The sequence below is a fragment of the Dendrobates tinctorius genome, unplaced genomic scaffold, assembly GCF_039654945.1.
Source record: "Dendrobates tinctorius isolate UK_male_01 unplaced genomic scaffold, ASM3965494v1 ptg000074l, whole genome shotgun sequence".
Classification (NCBI taxonomy): domain Eukaryota; kingdom Metazoa; phylum Chordata; class Amphibia; order Anura; family Dendrobatidae; genus Dendrobates; species Dendrobates tinctorius.
In genome coordinates, this window is record NW_027361742.1 from 18,068,072 (window position 1) to 18,083,871 (window position 15,800).

General features: G+C 43.9%; 1 protein-coding gene across 2 annotated transcripts in view; it reads right to left on the reverse strand.

The window, feature by feature from the left end:
* CUNH1orf21 (chromosome unknown C1orf21 homolog) overlaps positions 1-15,800 on the reverse strand; it is a 194,998-nt gene that overhangs the window by 27,651 nt on the left and 151,547 nt on the right. For both annotated transcript variants that reach the window (XM_073582905.1, XM_073582906.1), the window contains exon 3: positions 683-777. In XM_073582905.1, coding sequence (XP_073439006.1) covers positions 683-777 — 95 coding nt within the window. The remainder of the gene's footprint in view (positions 1-682; positions 778-15,800) is intronic.

The window sequence follows — 15,800 nt, forward strand, 5'->3', positions numbered from 1 at the left end:
ACAATATGTCCTTAAGGAGACAAACAAATACAGTAAAAACCAGAAAAACAAAGTTAAAGAAAAACATAAAATTTCAAATTGCACTGCTTCCCATACTAAAAATAAAAAAAAAAAATAGACACATATCTGGTATCGTTGCATCCAGAAAAATCAGATCTATCAAAATATAAACATAATTAACATGACTGGTAAATACCCCACAAAAAAATTAAAAATATTTTTTTTCTTTACAAATTTCCATCTTTTTTTCACCACTAAAATAACAAAAATCTGGACACGTCTGGTATCGTCATGATTCTACGGATGAGAAATATTATATTGCCAGGTCATTTTTACTACACAATGTATGCCATAAAAACAATTCCCAAAAAATTGCATTTTTTCTTAATATTACTGCACATGGAATTTTTCTTCCTGTTTTCCAGTCTGCTGTGTGATAATTTGAATTGAATAAATCAAAAGCACAAGCCTTAAATGTTCATGTTGACAAAGAAATAAAGTTATGAATCTTGGAAGAAGAGGTGGAAAAAATGTAAATGCAAAAATGGAAATTGCCGGTGACAGGAAGGGGCTAAACATAACGTTCAGAGATAATATCATGTGTCCGTTAGAAATGATGTAGGCGCATACCAATCAGTGGACAACCAGCAATAAATGCGGATAACTATCAATAAATGTCTACCAAATTTTCTTGGTTCTTTTGCACAATTTTCTGCTCTTCCTCTTCTCCATTTTTCATGTACTTGACTTCTTCAACTGGTTTGATCCTGTATTCATCTGTTAAGATAAATGAGCAATAATTAGTTTGGTTCTCCAAACATTGGGACACAGAGTTATCATCTAGACATTGCATGGGAAGTATAAATTTGCTTTGTAAATGCCTGAAATTGATTAATTATTCATTAATTTAAAGCTAAACTGAGCTCTTGTGTATCGTGTCTTCATATCAGAGACATGAAAGATGTTTTGAAGAGATTACGTTGATGTAAATTAGGTCCTGTCAGGTTTCCATAGGAGCACGGGCATATTTGGTGGGAAAAATCATGCTGCTTGCTATGTTATTATTGATATTAAAAAATCCATAACCCTGCTGAAAAAAAACAAACAAAGCACCACATTCTTTTTCAGGGGTTTTTGTGAAATGCGCCATGGTATTACTATGCCATCATTCTGATTTTTATTACGGTATATTATTTATCCAGTTTTTCAATAAGACACCTGTCCATTATTAACCCTAGAATAGTAAAGGGTTACAAAAAGACACACACACATTAATTAAAAATTATCTTAATGAAATAATCACACCATGTTTTTGACCACATTTATTAATCTGCTAATCCAAAAGAATCCCTTGTCCTGTAAAAAAACAAAAAATAAAAAACCAACAGTATACACACCTCTCCGCCATTCAGTCAGGTCTCCATTATTAACCCGGCTTAATGTCACCTTTCAATAGCAAGGTGACATTAACCCATTATTATTAACCCATTAGTCAACGCTAAAGGCAACGGGAATAGAGAGGCTAAGTGCCCGAACAGGTGCATTTTATAGATGCGCCTTTTCTGGGGTGGCTGGGGGCAGATTTTTTTTAGCCGGGGGGGGGGGGGGGGCGAAAACAATGGTCCCTCTCTAGGCTATTAAAATCTGCCCTCATTCACTGGCTTTCCCTCTCTGACGGAGAAATTACTGCTGGAGCCCACACAATTATTTTCAATGAATTAACCCCTTAATTTAACCTCTACATGTCACAAATTTTACACACAAATCCTAATCTAATTATTAGTCAAAGACATATAAAAACTAAATGAAATGAAATGGTTTACCGTATGTAAACCATGTGTCATTTCATGTCGGGTTTCGTATTGATTTTATAGAAGCTGGCAATTGATTTAGCGGTTATTCTGCTATGTAGAACTCTATGAAATATATATATATGTGTCTCAACGACATGTGTGTGTACAGTATATATATATGTATTCTATGTGTCTATATCTATTCTATTCTTTATTAAACATGTCAGTGTGATTTTACTGTATCGCAAAATGAAGGCTTTTGTTAAAAGACACCGGTGCGTATTTCTCGCAAGTCACACTTGTGGTCCGTGTGTAATCTGATTTTTTCTATGCCATTAATATCCAAGTTGGAAGAGAGTGAGAGTTGCAGTTCTCTTGCTGCTTCGAATTTCATCAGAACACTATCTTTTGGTATTGGTCTTTGGTTGGTTACACAGTCGATTTCTTTGGTGTAGTTTTCCCTCTGTACAGCTTGGATAATTACATTCTTCAACTGCTCTAGCTCGAGAGCTGTGTGCATGTGTTTACCATGGTGCCAGTGGTCTTCAGAGTCTTGAAGTGTAGGTGCTAAATCAGCATGACTGTTCTTACATTTCTTCTCCATGAAGGTTAAAAATGATCATTCATCTCTGGTTTATTACGGAAGCTGTGCCAGAGGGAGACAAATCATTTGCAAACTTTTTCTCTGTTGTTAGGCAAGCGTTGTCTTTGAGGCTTGAAGGGTAGAGGTGCAATCCAGCTCTTAGTTTTGTCCTGCACCATTCCTTGCTCCATCATCTCTAGGAACAGTCTATCTTCAAATGACATTGCTGTACAATTATCTTCTTTTGTCTTGTGGAAGACCGTACACCCAAGGTGATCTTGGTCGCAATTCTGGATGCAATCATCATAGGCATGACTTGCCAAGATACTTGGTGCTGAAGTGCTGTGTGGCAATTCCTTTATGAAGCCGTGATTTTCACATGGTTGATGGGAGAGATGGACTTCCATTCTCGAGCGTACTGGTATGCATGTTGTTGACCATTGTCGGTTTGTGTACTTCTCCTAAACAATCCTCTCCTACAGTGACCCACCCAAGGTCGAGTCTCAGGGCATATGGAGCATTGTGAGAGCCATTGATATGCTGTCTTACCTTGTGGACTCGTAGAATATATCTCCCAAGGAGCAAGACTATTTGAGCCTCTGGGTCAAGGCTGGGAATCAGGCGATCTATTTTCTTCAGATGAGGATGATGGGATGCCACTTCAGGCGTAGGTATCTCTGACCTATTGTCAGGAATCTGATTACATTCCAGTATGGTTGGTAAGGGCAGACACATTTGGCCATCTATAGACTCGACTACGTAGCCTGTTGCTCTCCTACCAGCTGTCTCTACTATACCAGCACAAGTTTTTAAAGAGTAGGGGGCACTGGGTCCTCTGACGTTAAAGCTATCAAAAGAAGTCAGACTTGGCTAATGACCTGTTACTCTGATCATCTAAAGTCACGTACACTTTGATGGCTTTGTCCTTTTTGTCTGCTGGGTAAACTCTCACTAGGGAAATTTTAGAGCAGGACATGTCTCCCATGAGATTTCCTCAAATTTCTTTACACTTTGTTGGAGTGTCAGTATTTGAGTCCTTGAGCTCCCCGCTATGCTCTTAGACTTGGGGCAGAGTCTCTCCTAGTGGTCCAGGGTGTAGAACAGAATTATGTTCAGTGCTCTCACATTCGGCACACTTTGAACTAACCTCACAGTCCCTGGCGAAGTGGGATGTTGAAGAGCAGCATTTGTAGCAGATGTGGTTCTCCTTACGGAAGGCCTTCTGTTCTTCCAAAGACTTTTCTCTGAAAGCTCTGCACTTAAGGAAAGTGGCTTCTTGTGTAAGGGACACTGTCTGCTTGGATCCTTGGATTTGCCTTCTCCTTGTCAGGAGCTGAACTCTTTGTGAACTGAACCTGTGGAGGAAACGTTAGTTTTGTGGACCTCTACAGTTCTATGAGGTTTACTAGCAGAGGTATTAGCACAGGACAGTGTGAAATCAAAGCTAGGATCATTTCTAATTTTTTCTTGTTCTGAAACAAAATCTACAAACACATTGAATGGAGGAAATGGTACATTGCAAGTCTGTGTATACCTAGAACCATATGTAACCCACTTGTCTTGCAGGTTGCATGGGAGTTTTTGAACTATGAGGTTCACACCTCTAGCGGTGTCAAGGTATGTCAACCCCACAAGATCTCCTTCTGCTTTTGCTACACACAACTACATTAACAAGTCAGTTAATTCTCTGAGCATTGAATAGTCCTTGTTTGCTATTCTAGGAAAGTCTTCTATTCTTTTAAACAAGGCACTTTCTATAACCTTTACAGTGCCGTAGCATTCATCAAGTCTATTCCAAATTCTTTTGAGGCCGACATCTGGATAATTTATATTAATGTTTCTGATTCTCCTTGCGTTTTCAGCAGACTCAATTCCTAGGCATTTTACCAGGAGATCCACTTCTTCACTACATGAGAGCCTTATGTCTCTTATGGCATTTTTGAAGGAGGCTCGCCAAGCTCTATAGCTTTTAGCGTAATCGCTGAACTTTACAAGTCCCTTAGTGACCAACTCACATTGCGCAAAAGGAACTTGGCAAAGTCAATTGTGGCTTGATTGGTGCTAATACCAGCTGATGGTGTGTTTCAGAGTAGATGTGTGCTGTGCGGTCATACCTGTTAGATGTCTCTGATTGGGTCCAACTGCAGTAGTACCTTTCAAAAGCGAAGGGAGTCTCTTTAAGAGTGGACAGATTCTGGATCTTCTGTTCTGCAGAAAGATTATTGTAGTCAGTCTCATCCCAATGTGTATTTACTTGCTTGCAGCCGGGAAACCGATAATTGGCTTTCTGGAGGTCCGAATAATCTCGTTGGCTTGACTTGTTGACAAAATGCTCTGTCTTCGGTTGTGGGTCTGGATTGTCATTCGATTTGGAATGTTGATGGACGTACTCTGCAGTACGTTGCAATGGATCATGAGTAATTTGCTGTAGGCCTAGCACACTGCTGCGCCAGAATATACGGCAGCTTCTAAGGCTTCTGTTTCCGCTATGGCAGCTGCTGATTCTTTTTCAATAGCAAGCTTCTGTAATGTCGCTTCAAGGCGCGCTTTCTCTTCTTCCAGGCATTCTTGTTGGCGTGCTTTTTCCGCATCCAGGGATGCTTGTTGGCGTGCTTTTTCAGTGTCATAATAAGACCACTGTGCAACAGGAACAATCCCACAATGCCCTAGGAACTTCCCATAATACATTGCAAATTAAACTAGAATCTATACATTAAACCGCCAGCAGATGGTGCTTGTTACCTTACAACCTTGCGATATAAAATATAGGAAGGATTAAAACACACAAAAATATGCAATGTCTGTAATAACAGAGACATAAAAAAATGACTAAACTTTCTAGACAGCAATTATATGATGGGACAGAACAGGCTTTAGTGCCTTGAAACATGTTTCTGAGACCAAATTCACCATCTTCTGACTATTTGATTGTTCATTCCTGTTAGGGTGTGTGCACACTAAGTATGTATGTATCAGAAACTTCCAAACACTCATGACATCATCATATGGGCAGTCCAGAATTATTTAAGGTGTAATGCCACTGTGTTTGTACTCTGCTTAACCGGCTTTACTCTGCATATCTCTGCTTAAGGCCTGTTTAACACATCAGTTTTTTTGTGTCAGTTAAAATCCGCCAAAATGGCGGAAACCGGATCCGTTGCTAACTGATGTGAACGGGTGGCAGCGGACCGTTTTTTTGACGGATCCGTTCAATGAAGAACTTTAAAGGAACCGCAGCCCAGGGAGGAGAGAGAGAGAGAGAGAGAGGATTTCAGGGTTAAATTTCCAGCTGACTTCCTTTCTCCAGCCATGCGCACTATAAAATGCTGATCCTGCAGCAAAAAAAAGTTGCATGGTCCGTCCAGGCATGTCGGCGGACGCAAAAAATTTGGCGGATCCGCAAAAAAACGGATCCAACGGATGGCCATCCGTCAAGATCCGCCGGTAATGCAACTCAATGGGGAAAACAACGGATCCGCCAAAATAAAATGGCGAATCCGTTTTTTTTAAAAAACGGCGGATTTTGACTGATGGTCAAAAATGGAAGTGTGAAACAGGCCTTTTACCCTTTCGCTCCTTTCCCCATAATGAGCTGGAATGCTTTTGTCAGTTACCTGTATGGATGCTGCTCAGTTCCCAGCTCCGCTGCGTAGTCATACATGCATGAGTGTCTCCGCTGCGCTGCATGACCACCCGCATGTGCGGTCCCTGGCTGCCACTGTGGAAGCTACCCGCGGGTTGCAAGGTCCTCTGCAGTTGTGCATGACATGCCACTTGTGTCCAGGCCTGCAGTCGCTGCCAGGTGTCCTTTGCTATGCTGATTTGTTTCTGGCTGTGCTTAGGGTGCACGCGGCCACACCTCCCCTGCTTTTATGAGGAATGGGTGTGTGCTTGAATTGCTGTCCCCAGCCTGTCACTGAGGGGCAGCTCCTATATAAAGTTCCCCATGCCATGTGGGGGCAGGGGAGCTTCGCTAAAGTTTCTGAGTTTTGCCTTGTGTGTTCGGTGTTCAGCTCCTGTTCTGTCTTCGTGTGGTTCTAGGGGAGCTGATGCCTGTTTTTCCACCTGCTCTGGGGGCTGAGTACCCAGATCCATTTCTGCTTGTGTCTTGCTTTTCCACCTTCCCTGGAAGCTGCATATCCAGGCCTGAACCCTTGACCCTGTATCTGTTGCTGTACCTGACCCTGTCTGAACTGTGTCCTCTGTATTATGTTCCTGGAGTCCCTCTGTGTCTGGAACCCTGTACCCAGTGACTGAGAAGTAACCTGGGTTCATCTTTTAAAGGTGGAGTCCAGTGTTTTTGCTGAGCGTTTACTATGCAGTACTTAGCCTGCTATGCGGTGCTAACTCAGTCCAGCACCAGTCCAACCCGGCGGTGCTTGCACCATCACGCTTTAGTTCCTACATAGGTCCGATGCCCGAAGCCTGACGACCATATTGTGGAACCTGACGATCGCTGCCTCATGCCTAGATGGCGTCCGGTGTCTGGTGACCGCTGTCTGATTCCCGGAGCTCTACCGCTGCCTGATCCTGTTCCGTCTCAGCTGAAGACTTGAGCTGCCATGCCAGTGTTTATGGTCCTGTGCCGTACGTGTCTCTGCCGATGACCTGAGCTGCCATGCCAGTGTACCTGGACCTGCGCTGTTCATGTCTCTGTCAATGATCTGAGCTGCCACACTGTTCCTGGTTCTGTGCCGTCCGTGTCCCAGCTGATAACCTGGGCTGCCACGCCGGTGTCCTGATGTCCAGTCTGTGTCCAGATGTCCTGCCTGTGATCAGATGTCCTGATGTCCTGCCTGTGACCAGATGTCCTGATGTCCAGCCTGTGACCAGATGTCCTGATGTCCAGCCTGTGACCTGATGTTCTGCCTGTGACCAGATGTCGTGATGTCCTTCCTGTGACCAGATGTCCTGATGTCCTTCCTGTGACCAGATGTCCTGATGTCCAGCCTGTGACCAGATGTCCTGGTGTCCAGCCTGTGACCAGATGTCCTGATGTCCAGCTTGTGACCAGATGTCCTGTGTTACGGGCTGGCGGAACACACCAAATAATAAAGAAGGTATAAGGTGCGTTCGTAGCCCCGGGTCCACAGTGCAGAGATGGTAACTGCTGCTCAGTAATGGCAGATGCTTTATGGCGGTATAAAGGAAGAACACGCGGGTTAACATCACCCGGTGTGTATAAGGCGAACTCTGTTACCTCACAGAGCCGCACTACCGCAGAACATAAATGCCAGAGCCTGTTTAAGCTCACAGAGCTCGGCAATGGAGCGCACAGAATGCGGTCACAGAACTCTGCCCCAAGTACACGGGGTCAGAGTCCCTCTAGACCTTCTGAGCGTGCGGCGTCGCACCTGCGGATGCCACTATAGACGCTGACTATTGTGGAGTGTCGAGCAAGTGCACCGTGGCGTGTAGAGCCACCGGTGGATACTGATGCCAGTCTCAGACTCTGCCTCTACCTACACCTAAGCCTGGGCGCTTAACAGGCTAGGTTGCACAACACATGCGTACCAAGGATAGGGGTTTCTTATTGAGTCATTCACCAGAGACATTCATACATGCATACTACACTCACTCCCCATAGTCTGATAATGCAGTCTATACTAGTGCATGGCCGAGCAGCCATGCGACCCTTTTATAGCAGCGTTCTTCTGGGACCTTCCTGATGGTCCAATCCAAGCTGAAGAAGGACCTGAGCATGTGACTTCCGATCGCCAATGGGAGTTCGTCCCACGAGCATGCTCAGAGGACTGAAAGGAGGACTTAGTCCCTGGAGTAGCTCGCTGCTGACCAGCATGCGTTGCTCTAGCTGGACCAGAGGTGGCAGCAGCAACCAAACCCACAGTGCTAGTCTGAGCAGAGCGCCGGGATCGACGAGTCTGCTGAGCAGCCTCCTCTGCGGCCGAAGAGGAATCGGAGACCACCGAAGGCAAGGCTCGGGATTCCTGCTGTGCGACAGGAACGCGACGCCTAACATCCTGATGTCCAGCCAGTGACCAGATGTCCTTATGTCCTGCCTGTGTCCTGATGTCTTGTTTGTGTCCAATGTTCCGATGTACAGCCTGTGTCCTGATGTTCCACCTGTGTCCTGATGTCCTGCCTGAGTCTGATGTTCAGATGTCCAGTCCGTGGTCCTGGTGGTCCAGCCTGTGCTCTTGAGTCGGTCCCGTTCATGTTCCTGGATGGATTCCTCCTCTGTAGTTCTCGGGAGTCTCCAGCTCTATTTCCCGGTGACGGCCCTGCCAGTGAGCGCTGGATCTGACCAGCTGATGCCCGGTGCTGTAGTCCCAATGTTCCTGGACCTGTACTATCCGCGTCTTGCTTATGTTCCGATGTCCTGCCTGTTCCCTGGGGTCTTACCCGTGATGGCTCCTGCCATTATCAGAAGACTGTCCGAGGTCAGTGTTTGATGTTCTCCAGCTGTGCTACGCCTGAGAGAGAGGCCATCCTAGTATGCCCATGCCAGACAACTCTGGACTGAATCAACCCATGATGACCCTAGCCATCTTCTGAAGTCTGCCCGAGGTCAGTGTCTGATGTTCTGCTGTGCCTGTGCCTCTCCTGTGGGCTGAGAGAGAGGTCCTACTAGGATGCCCGTGCCAGATGTCCCTGGACTGCGTCAACCCGTGATGACTTCCTGCTTCGTCTGTCAACCTATAAAAGGTTCCATTCTTGATGTGTGTAATCGGGAACCTGGTGTCTAGATGTCTTTTGCTTCATTTAAGTAAACTTTATGTTTCTTCATACCTGAAGTTGTGTGGTGTCTTTTAGTTCTGCATATGACCATCTTGTCCACTAGCTCAGATGCCATGGACCCCGGTTGCTATCCTTCCCTAGTCTGGGTAGGCCCGTGTCCCCCTCTGTGGTCCAGTGGGTCCACGATCACCTGGGAAGCCTACACGTCGTCATTATTGTTCGACTATGTGGGAGCGTTGTCTGGTAAGCCACGCTGCGTCCGCGATGGTAACCTAAGGGCACAGTGTGGTAATCTTAATGTATGTAAGCTTTTGACTTTGCAATAAATAATAAAAATGCTTAAAACATTATCTCTCTCATTATTCTGGCATTTGACAAATAATAATTATGGTAATCCTAACTGACCTAAAACGGGAAAGGTTTATTCTGATTTCATGTTAGATATTGAGAAAAACATGCATATGATTTTTACTATAACACATATTCAAATCTGCTTTCAAAGTGATAGTTTCTCATTGCAGATTTGTAATTTAAAACGGCAACCTGTCACATCCAAGGGCAGCATGGAACAAATACAAGTTCACTAGTAATATAAAACAGTATTTTATTCTGCAGCAGTGTTTCAGAGAAAACGTAACCTGAAAGTGAACCAGAAATGGGCAGAAGAGTCTGGCTACTCCACTTGATTGACAGCTTTGTCCTTATCTGTGACCCTCCTACTTGGTTTCATTAACATGTCTCCATTTGTGTATAAAAGAGAAATGTCAATTAAGCCAAGGCAGGTAGGGACATGTCGGTGGGGAGTCTTTCTGTGAACTCTTTTTTTCCCTTTTCAGATCATTCTTTTCTTTAAAACACTTCAGCATATTAAAGACAAACATAACTGTTTGCAAATATGTTAAAACAAGTGGGTCGCCTCCCAGGGCTGCGGGGTACTCGGTACCGGGCCAGTGTCAGGGGAACGTGTCACAGCAGCAGTGACCTGGACCGTGGCCCTGGGCGCCCAAGTCAATGGCGGAATGTATATGTAGTTAATGGAATGGAATAGTTTGTGACGCCACCTGTGGTGCTCGGCAAGGGAGGTGTTAAGCCGACGCTGCAGACAGATCCTCTGGGACAGATGGTAGGATGCAGCAGTGATGGTATAGCCCTCCACAGGCAGGGCTGATGTCCCAGGGCAGTGTAGTTGTAATGGTTGTGGAAAGGCGCAGGCAGTGTAAAAGATGGTACCCAGATGTAGCGGTGCTGAGTGGGTTTGCGCGGGAATGAATGGAGGACACCGAGGCTTGCAGTTCCAAAGCTTTACTCACAGTCTGCGGTACACAAGGGTGCCTGCCTCTGGGCTGTGTCCTCCAGGCCAGATGGAAAGCTCCTCTCCAACACTCCGCCAAAATGTACCTTTCCTGAACGACTCGTCTATTGCGCCTTAAGGTGTGAAGATCTCCAGTACCGTGGTACTCTGGAGTTCCTCCTGTCAGATGTTCCTAACAATTCTACTCATATGGCAGACAGCTGTAGCCTCTCTCGGGGACTCCTTTCTCCGGAGTCCTGGCTCTCTATTCAATTGCTGTTGTGCACCAAGTATTAGTTGAGAGTAGTGCATTTACAGCCAATTACTCCACCGGTGTCTGCTGCAGAACGATAAGTGTCCATACAACCTCGGGGACTGGGCCCCGGCCTTGCACTGAGAACCTATAGGCAGGGTTCCTCTTCCAACCCACGTCTCCTCTCTGTTCTCCTACTCCTTCGTTCCGCACTGATCCTTCTCTCTCTTATGGAAGTTTAGGTTGCAGTTCTACGTCTTTCTCCTTCTGTTCCTTTCCCGTGCCAGCTGGCTCAGATCACTGGGGCAGCTGCAGCACTCCTTCCTCCATCCCTTCTTCCAGGGATCCCCACTCCTCCTGAGTGGCTTCCTTCCTCGCTGACCTTCTGTTAGACTGCACCCCTAGTCCTACACTTTCCACTTTTTTATATATCTCAACTCCACCCACCTCCCAGCACATCCAGTGTTCCCAGCAGTGAACCACCAGAGGTGCTCTGCTACTCTCTAAGCACTGAGCCGCAATGTGGTTTTGTAGAACTACCCTGTTGTGTGGGATGCGAGTGTTGGAGTGTGGAAAGGAGCTCCCACCTTACCTGGATGGTGGGGCACTACACCTTAGGAGAAGGTGCAGTAACTCTGTGGCGATTGAGCCTCAGGGGCGCCACATAAGCCTTATTCCTGCTCCTAGTATTTTTATAAAATCCACCACATGGTTTCAGAGACATGCGCATTTTTAGTTAGTATAAGCTAATTTTTATGGTCTTTACCAAGGGAGCAAGGCTCACAGGATACTCTGGGGTGTGTATTTAGGGTGGTCTGCATAATTACACTGTGAGCAATACTCTTTTAGCAAATACCACAAAAATTAGTTTATTGGGCACACTAAATAAAATGGACCTTATCTGTAGAAGCATATGGTTCTTGAAACAAGATTGAATAATTGGTGGAGCAGAAGAAATATACTGGGCACATTAGACCTAGTGACAGGTGTGTAAAAATAGCTCCTTCAACATCTCAGTGAAATATTGCTTTTAGATATATACCAAACCACAAGCATTATAATTATTTATTTCATTTTTGAGAGAACTTGTAATGCAAGGCAATAAAAAAACAACAATTTAGAACAGTTTAGTACATCTCTAGAGCTATAAATGCAAGCAGTTGAATTTTAACCCCTTAAGCCCCAAGGGTGGTTTGCACGTTAATGACCAGGCCAATTTTTACAATTCTGACCACTGTCCCTTTATGAGGTAATAACTCTGAAACGCTTCCATGGATCCCGGTGATTCTGACATTGTTTTCTCATGACATATTGTACTTCATGTTAGTGGTAAAATTTCATTCAAATAACTTGCGTTTATTTGTGAAAAAAACGGAAATTTGGCGAAAATTTTGAAAATTTCGCAATTTTCCAACTTTTAATTTTTATGCCCTTAAATCACAGAGATATAGCACACAAAAAACTGAATAAGTAACATTTCCCACATGTTTACTTTACATCAGCACAATTTTGAAACCAAAATTTTTTTTTGTTAGGAAGTTATAAGGGTTAAAAGTTGACCAGCGATTTCTCATTTTTGCAACACCATTTTATTTTTACGGACCACATCACATTTGAAGCCACTTTGAAGGATCTATATGACAGAAAATACCCAAAAGTGACACCATTCTAAAAACTGCACCCCTTAAGGTGCTCAAAACCACATTCAAGAAGTTTATTAACCCTTTAGGTGCGTCACAGGAATTTTTTGAATATTTAAAAAAAAATGAACATTTAACTTTTTTTCACTAAAAAAAATACTTCAGGTTCAATTTTTTTTAATTTACCAAGGGTAACAGGAGAAATTGGACTGCAAAAGTTATTGTGCAATTTGTCTTGAGTACGCTGATACCTGATATGTGGAGGGAACCACTGTTTCGGTGCATGGCAGACCTCAGCAGGGAAAGAGCGCCATTTGACTTTTTCAATGCAAAATTGGCTGGAATTCAAATCGGACGCCATGTCGTGTTTGGAGAGCCCCTGATGTACCTAAACAGTGGAACCCCCCCCAAGTGACCCCATTTTGGAAACTAGACCCCCCAAGGAACTTATCTAGATATGTGGTGAGAACTTTGAACCCACAAGGGCTTCACAGAAGTTTATAACGTACAGCGGTACAATTAAAAAATCATATTTTTTCCACAAAAATGATCTTTTCACCCCCAATTTTTATTTTTCCAAGGGCAATAGGTCTCTAAAAGTTATTGTGCAATTTGTCCTGAGTACACTGATACCCCATATGTGGGTGTAAATGACTATTTGGGCGCATGGCAGAGCTCGGAAGGGAAGCAGCGCCATTTGACGTTTTTGGCTGGAATTGAGATCGGACACCATGTCGCGTTTGGAAAGCCCCTGATGTACCAAAACAGTAGAAACCCCCCACAAATGACACCATTTTGGAAACTAGACCCCCCAAGGAACTTATCTAGATGTGTGGTGAGAACTTTGAACCCACAAGGGCTTCACAGAAGTTTATAACATACAGCCGTACAATTAAAAAATCATATTTTTTCCACAAAAATGATCTTTTCACCTTCAATTCTTATTTTTCCAAGGGTAACAGGACCCTAAAAGATATTGTGCAATTTGTCCTGAGTGCGCTGATACCCCACATGTGGGGGTAAACCACTATTTGGGCGCATGGCAGAGCTCGGAAGGGAAGCAGAGCCATTTGACGTTTTTGGCTGGAATTGAGATCGGACACCATGTCGCGTTTGGAAAGCCCCTGATGTACCAAAACAGTAGAAACCCCCCATAAATGACACCATTTTGGAAACTAGACCCCCCAAGGAACTTATCTAGATGTGTGGTGAGCACTTTGAACCCCCCAGTGCTTCACAGAAGTTTATAACGCCCGTGCGTGAAAATACAAAAATCGTATTTTTCCCACAAACATGATCTTTTAGTCACCAATTTTTTCATTTTCCCAAGGGTACAAGGAGAAATTGGACACCAAAAGTTGTTGTTCAATTTGTCCTGAGTACGCTGATACCTCATATGTGGGAGAAAACTACTGTATGGACACACGTCGGGCCTCAGAAGGGAATTAGTGACGTTTTGGAATGCAGACTTTGATGGAATGGTCTGCGGGTGTCATGTTGCTTTTGGAGAGCCCCTGATGTACCTAAACAGTGGAAACCACCCACAAGTGACCCCATTTTTGAAACTAAACCCCCTAAGGAACTTATCTTATCTAGATGTGTGGTGAGCACTTTGAACCCCCCAGTGCTTCACAGAAGTTTATAACGACCGGGCGTGAAAATAAAAATATCGTATTTTTTCAACAAACATCATCTTTTAGTACCCATTTTTTTTATTTTCCCAAGGGTAACAGGATAAATTGGACCCCAAAAGTTGTTGTCCAATTTGTCCTGAGTACGCTGACACCCCATATGTGGGAGAAAACTACTGTATGGGCACACGTCGGGGCTCGGAAGGGAAGTATTGACGTTTTGGAATGCAGACTTTGATGGAATGGTCTGCGGGTGTCATGTTGCCTTTGGAGAGCCCCTAATGTACCTAAACAGTGGAAACCCCCCCACAAATGACCCCATTTTGGAAACTAGACCCCCGAAGGAACTTATCTAGATGTGTGGTGAGAACTTTGAACCCCCAAGGGCTTCACAGAAGTATATAATGCCCAGGCATGAAAATAAAAAAATCGTATTTTTTCCACAAACATGATCAATTAGTCTCCAATTTTTTTATTTTCCCAAGGGTAACAGGAGAAATTGGACCCCAAAAGTTGTTGTCCAATTTGTCCTGAGTACGCTGATACCTCATATGTGGGAGAAAACTACTGTATGTGCACATGTCGGGGCTCGGAAGGGAAGTAGTGACGGTTTGGAATGCAGACTTTGATGGATTGGTCTGCGGGTGTCATGTGCGTTTGGAGAGCCCCTGATGTACCTAAACTATAGAAACTCCCCACAAGTGACCCCATTTTGGAAACTAGACCCCCCATGGAATTTATCTAGATGTGTGGTGAGCACTTTGAACCCCCAAGTGCTTCACAGAAGTTTATACGCCTGGGCATGAAAATAAAAAAATCATTTTTTTCCACAAAAATGATATTTTTGCCCCCAATTTTTTATTTTCCTAAGGGTAACAGGAGAAATTGGACCCCAAAAGTTGTTTTGCAATTTGTCCTGAGTATGCTGATACCCTATATGTGGGGATAAAACACTGTTTGGGCGCATGGCAGAGCTTGGAAGGGAAGGAGCACCATTTGACTTTTTCAACGCAGAATTGGCTGAAATGGAGATCAGACACCATGTTGCATTTGGAGAGCACCTGATGTGCCCAAACAGTGGAAACCCCCCAATTATAACTCCAACCCTAACCCCAACACACCCCTAACCCTAATCTGAGCCCTAACCCTAGCTCTAACCCTAGCCCTAGCCCTAACCCTAACGGGAAAATGGAAATAAATACTTTTTTTAATTTTATTATTTTTCCCTTACTAAGGGGGTGATAACGGGGGGTTTGATTTACTATTTATGGCGGTTTTCATGTTTGGCGACTGTCGCACGCTAAAAGACGCTTTTTATTGTAAAAATAGTTTTTGCATCACCACATATTGAGAGCTATTATTTTTCCGTATTTTGACCCACCGAGTCATGTGAGGTCTTATTCTTTGCAGGACGAGTTGACGTTTTTATCGGTACCATTTTTGGGCACGTGACATTTTTTGATCGCTTTTTATTCCGATTTTTGGGACGCAGAATGAACAAAAACCAGCGTTTCATGAATTTCTTTTGGGGTGGTGCGTTTACACCGTTCCGCGTGCGGTAAAATTGATAAAGCGGTTTTATTCTTCGCATCGGTATGGTTACAGCGATACCTCATTTAGGTCGTTTTTTATGTTTTGTCGGTTTTTTGCAATGAAAACAATTTTATATCAAAAATAATTATTTTTGCATCGCTTTATTCTGCGAGCTATAACTTTTTTATTTTTTTGCGGATGCTGCTGTATGGTGGCTCGTTTTTTGCAGGACAAGATGACGTTTTCAGCGGTACCATGGATATTTATATGAGTCTTTTTGATCGCGTGTTATTGCACTTTTTGTTCGGTGGTATGATAATAAATCATTATTTTTTGCTTCGGTTTTTATTTTTATTTTTTAAGGGGTTCGCTAAAGG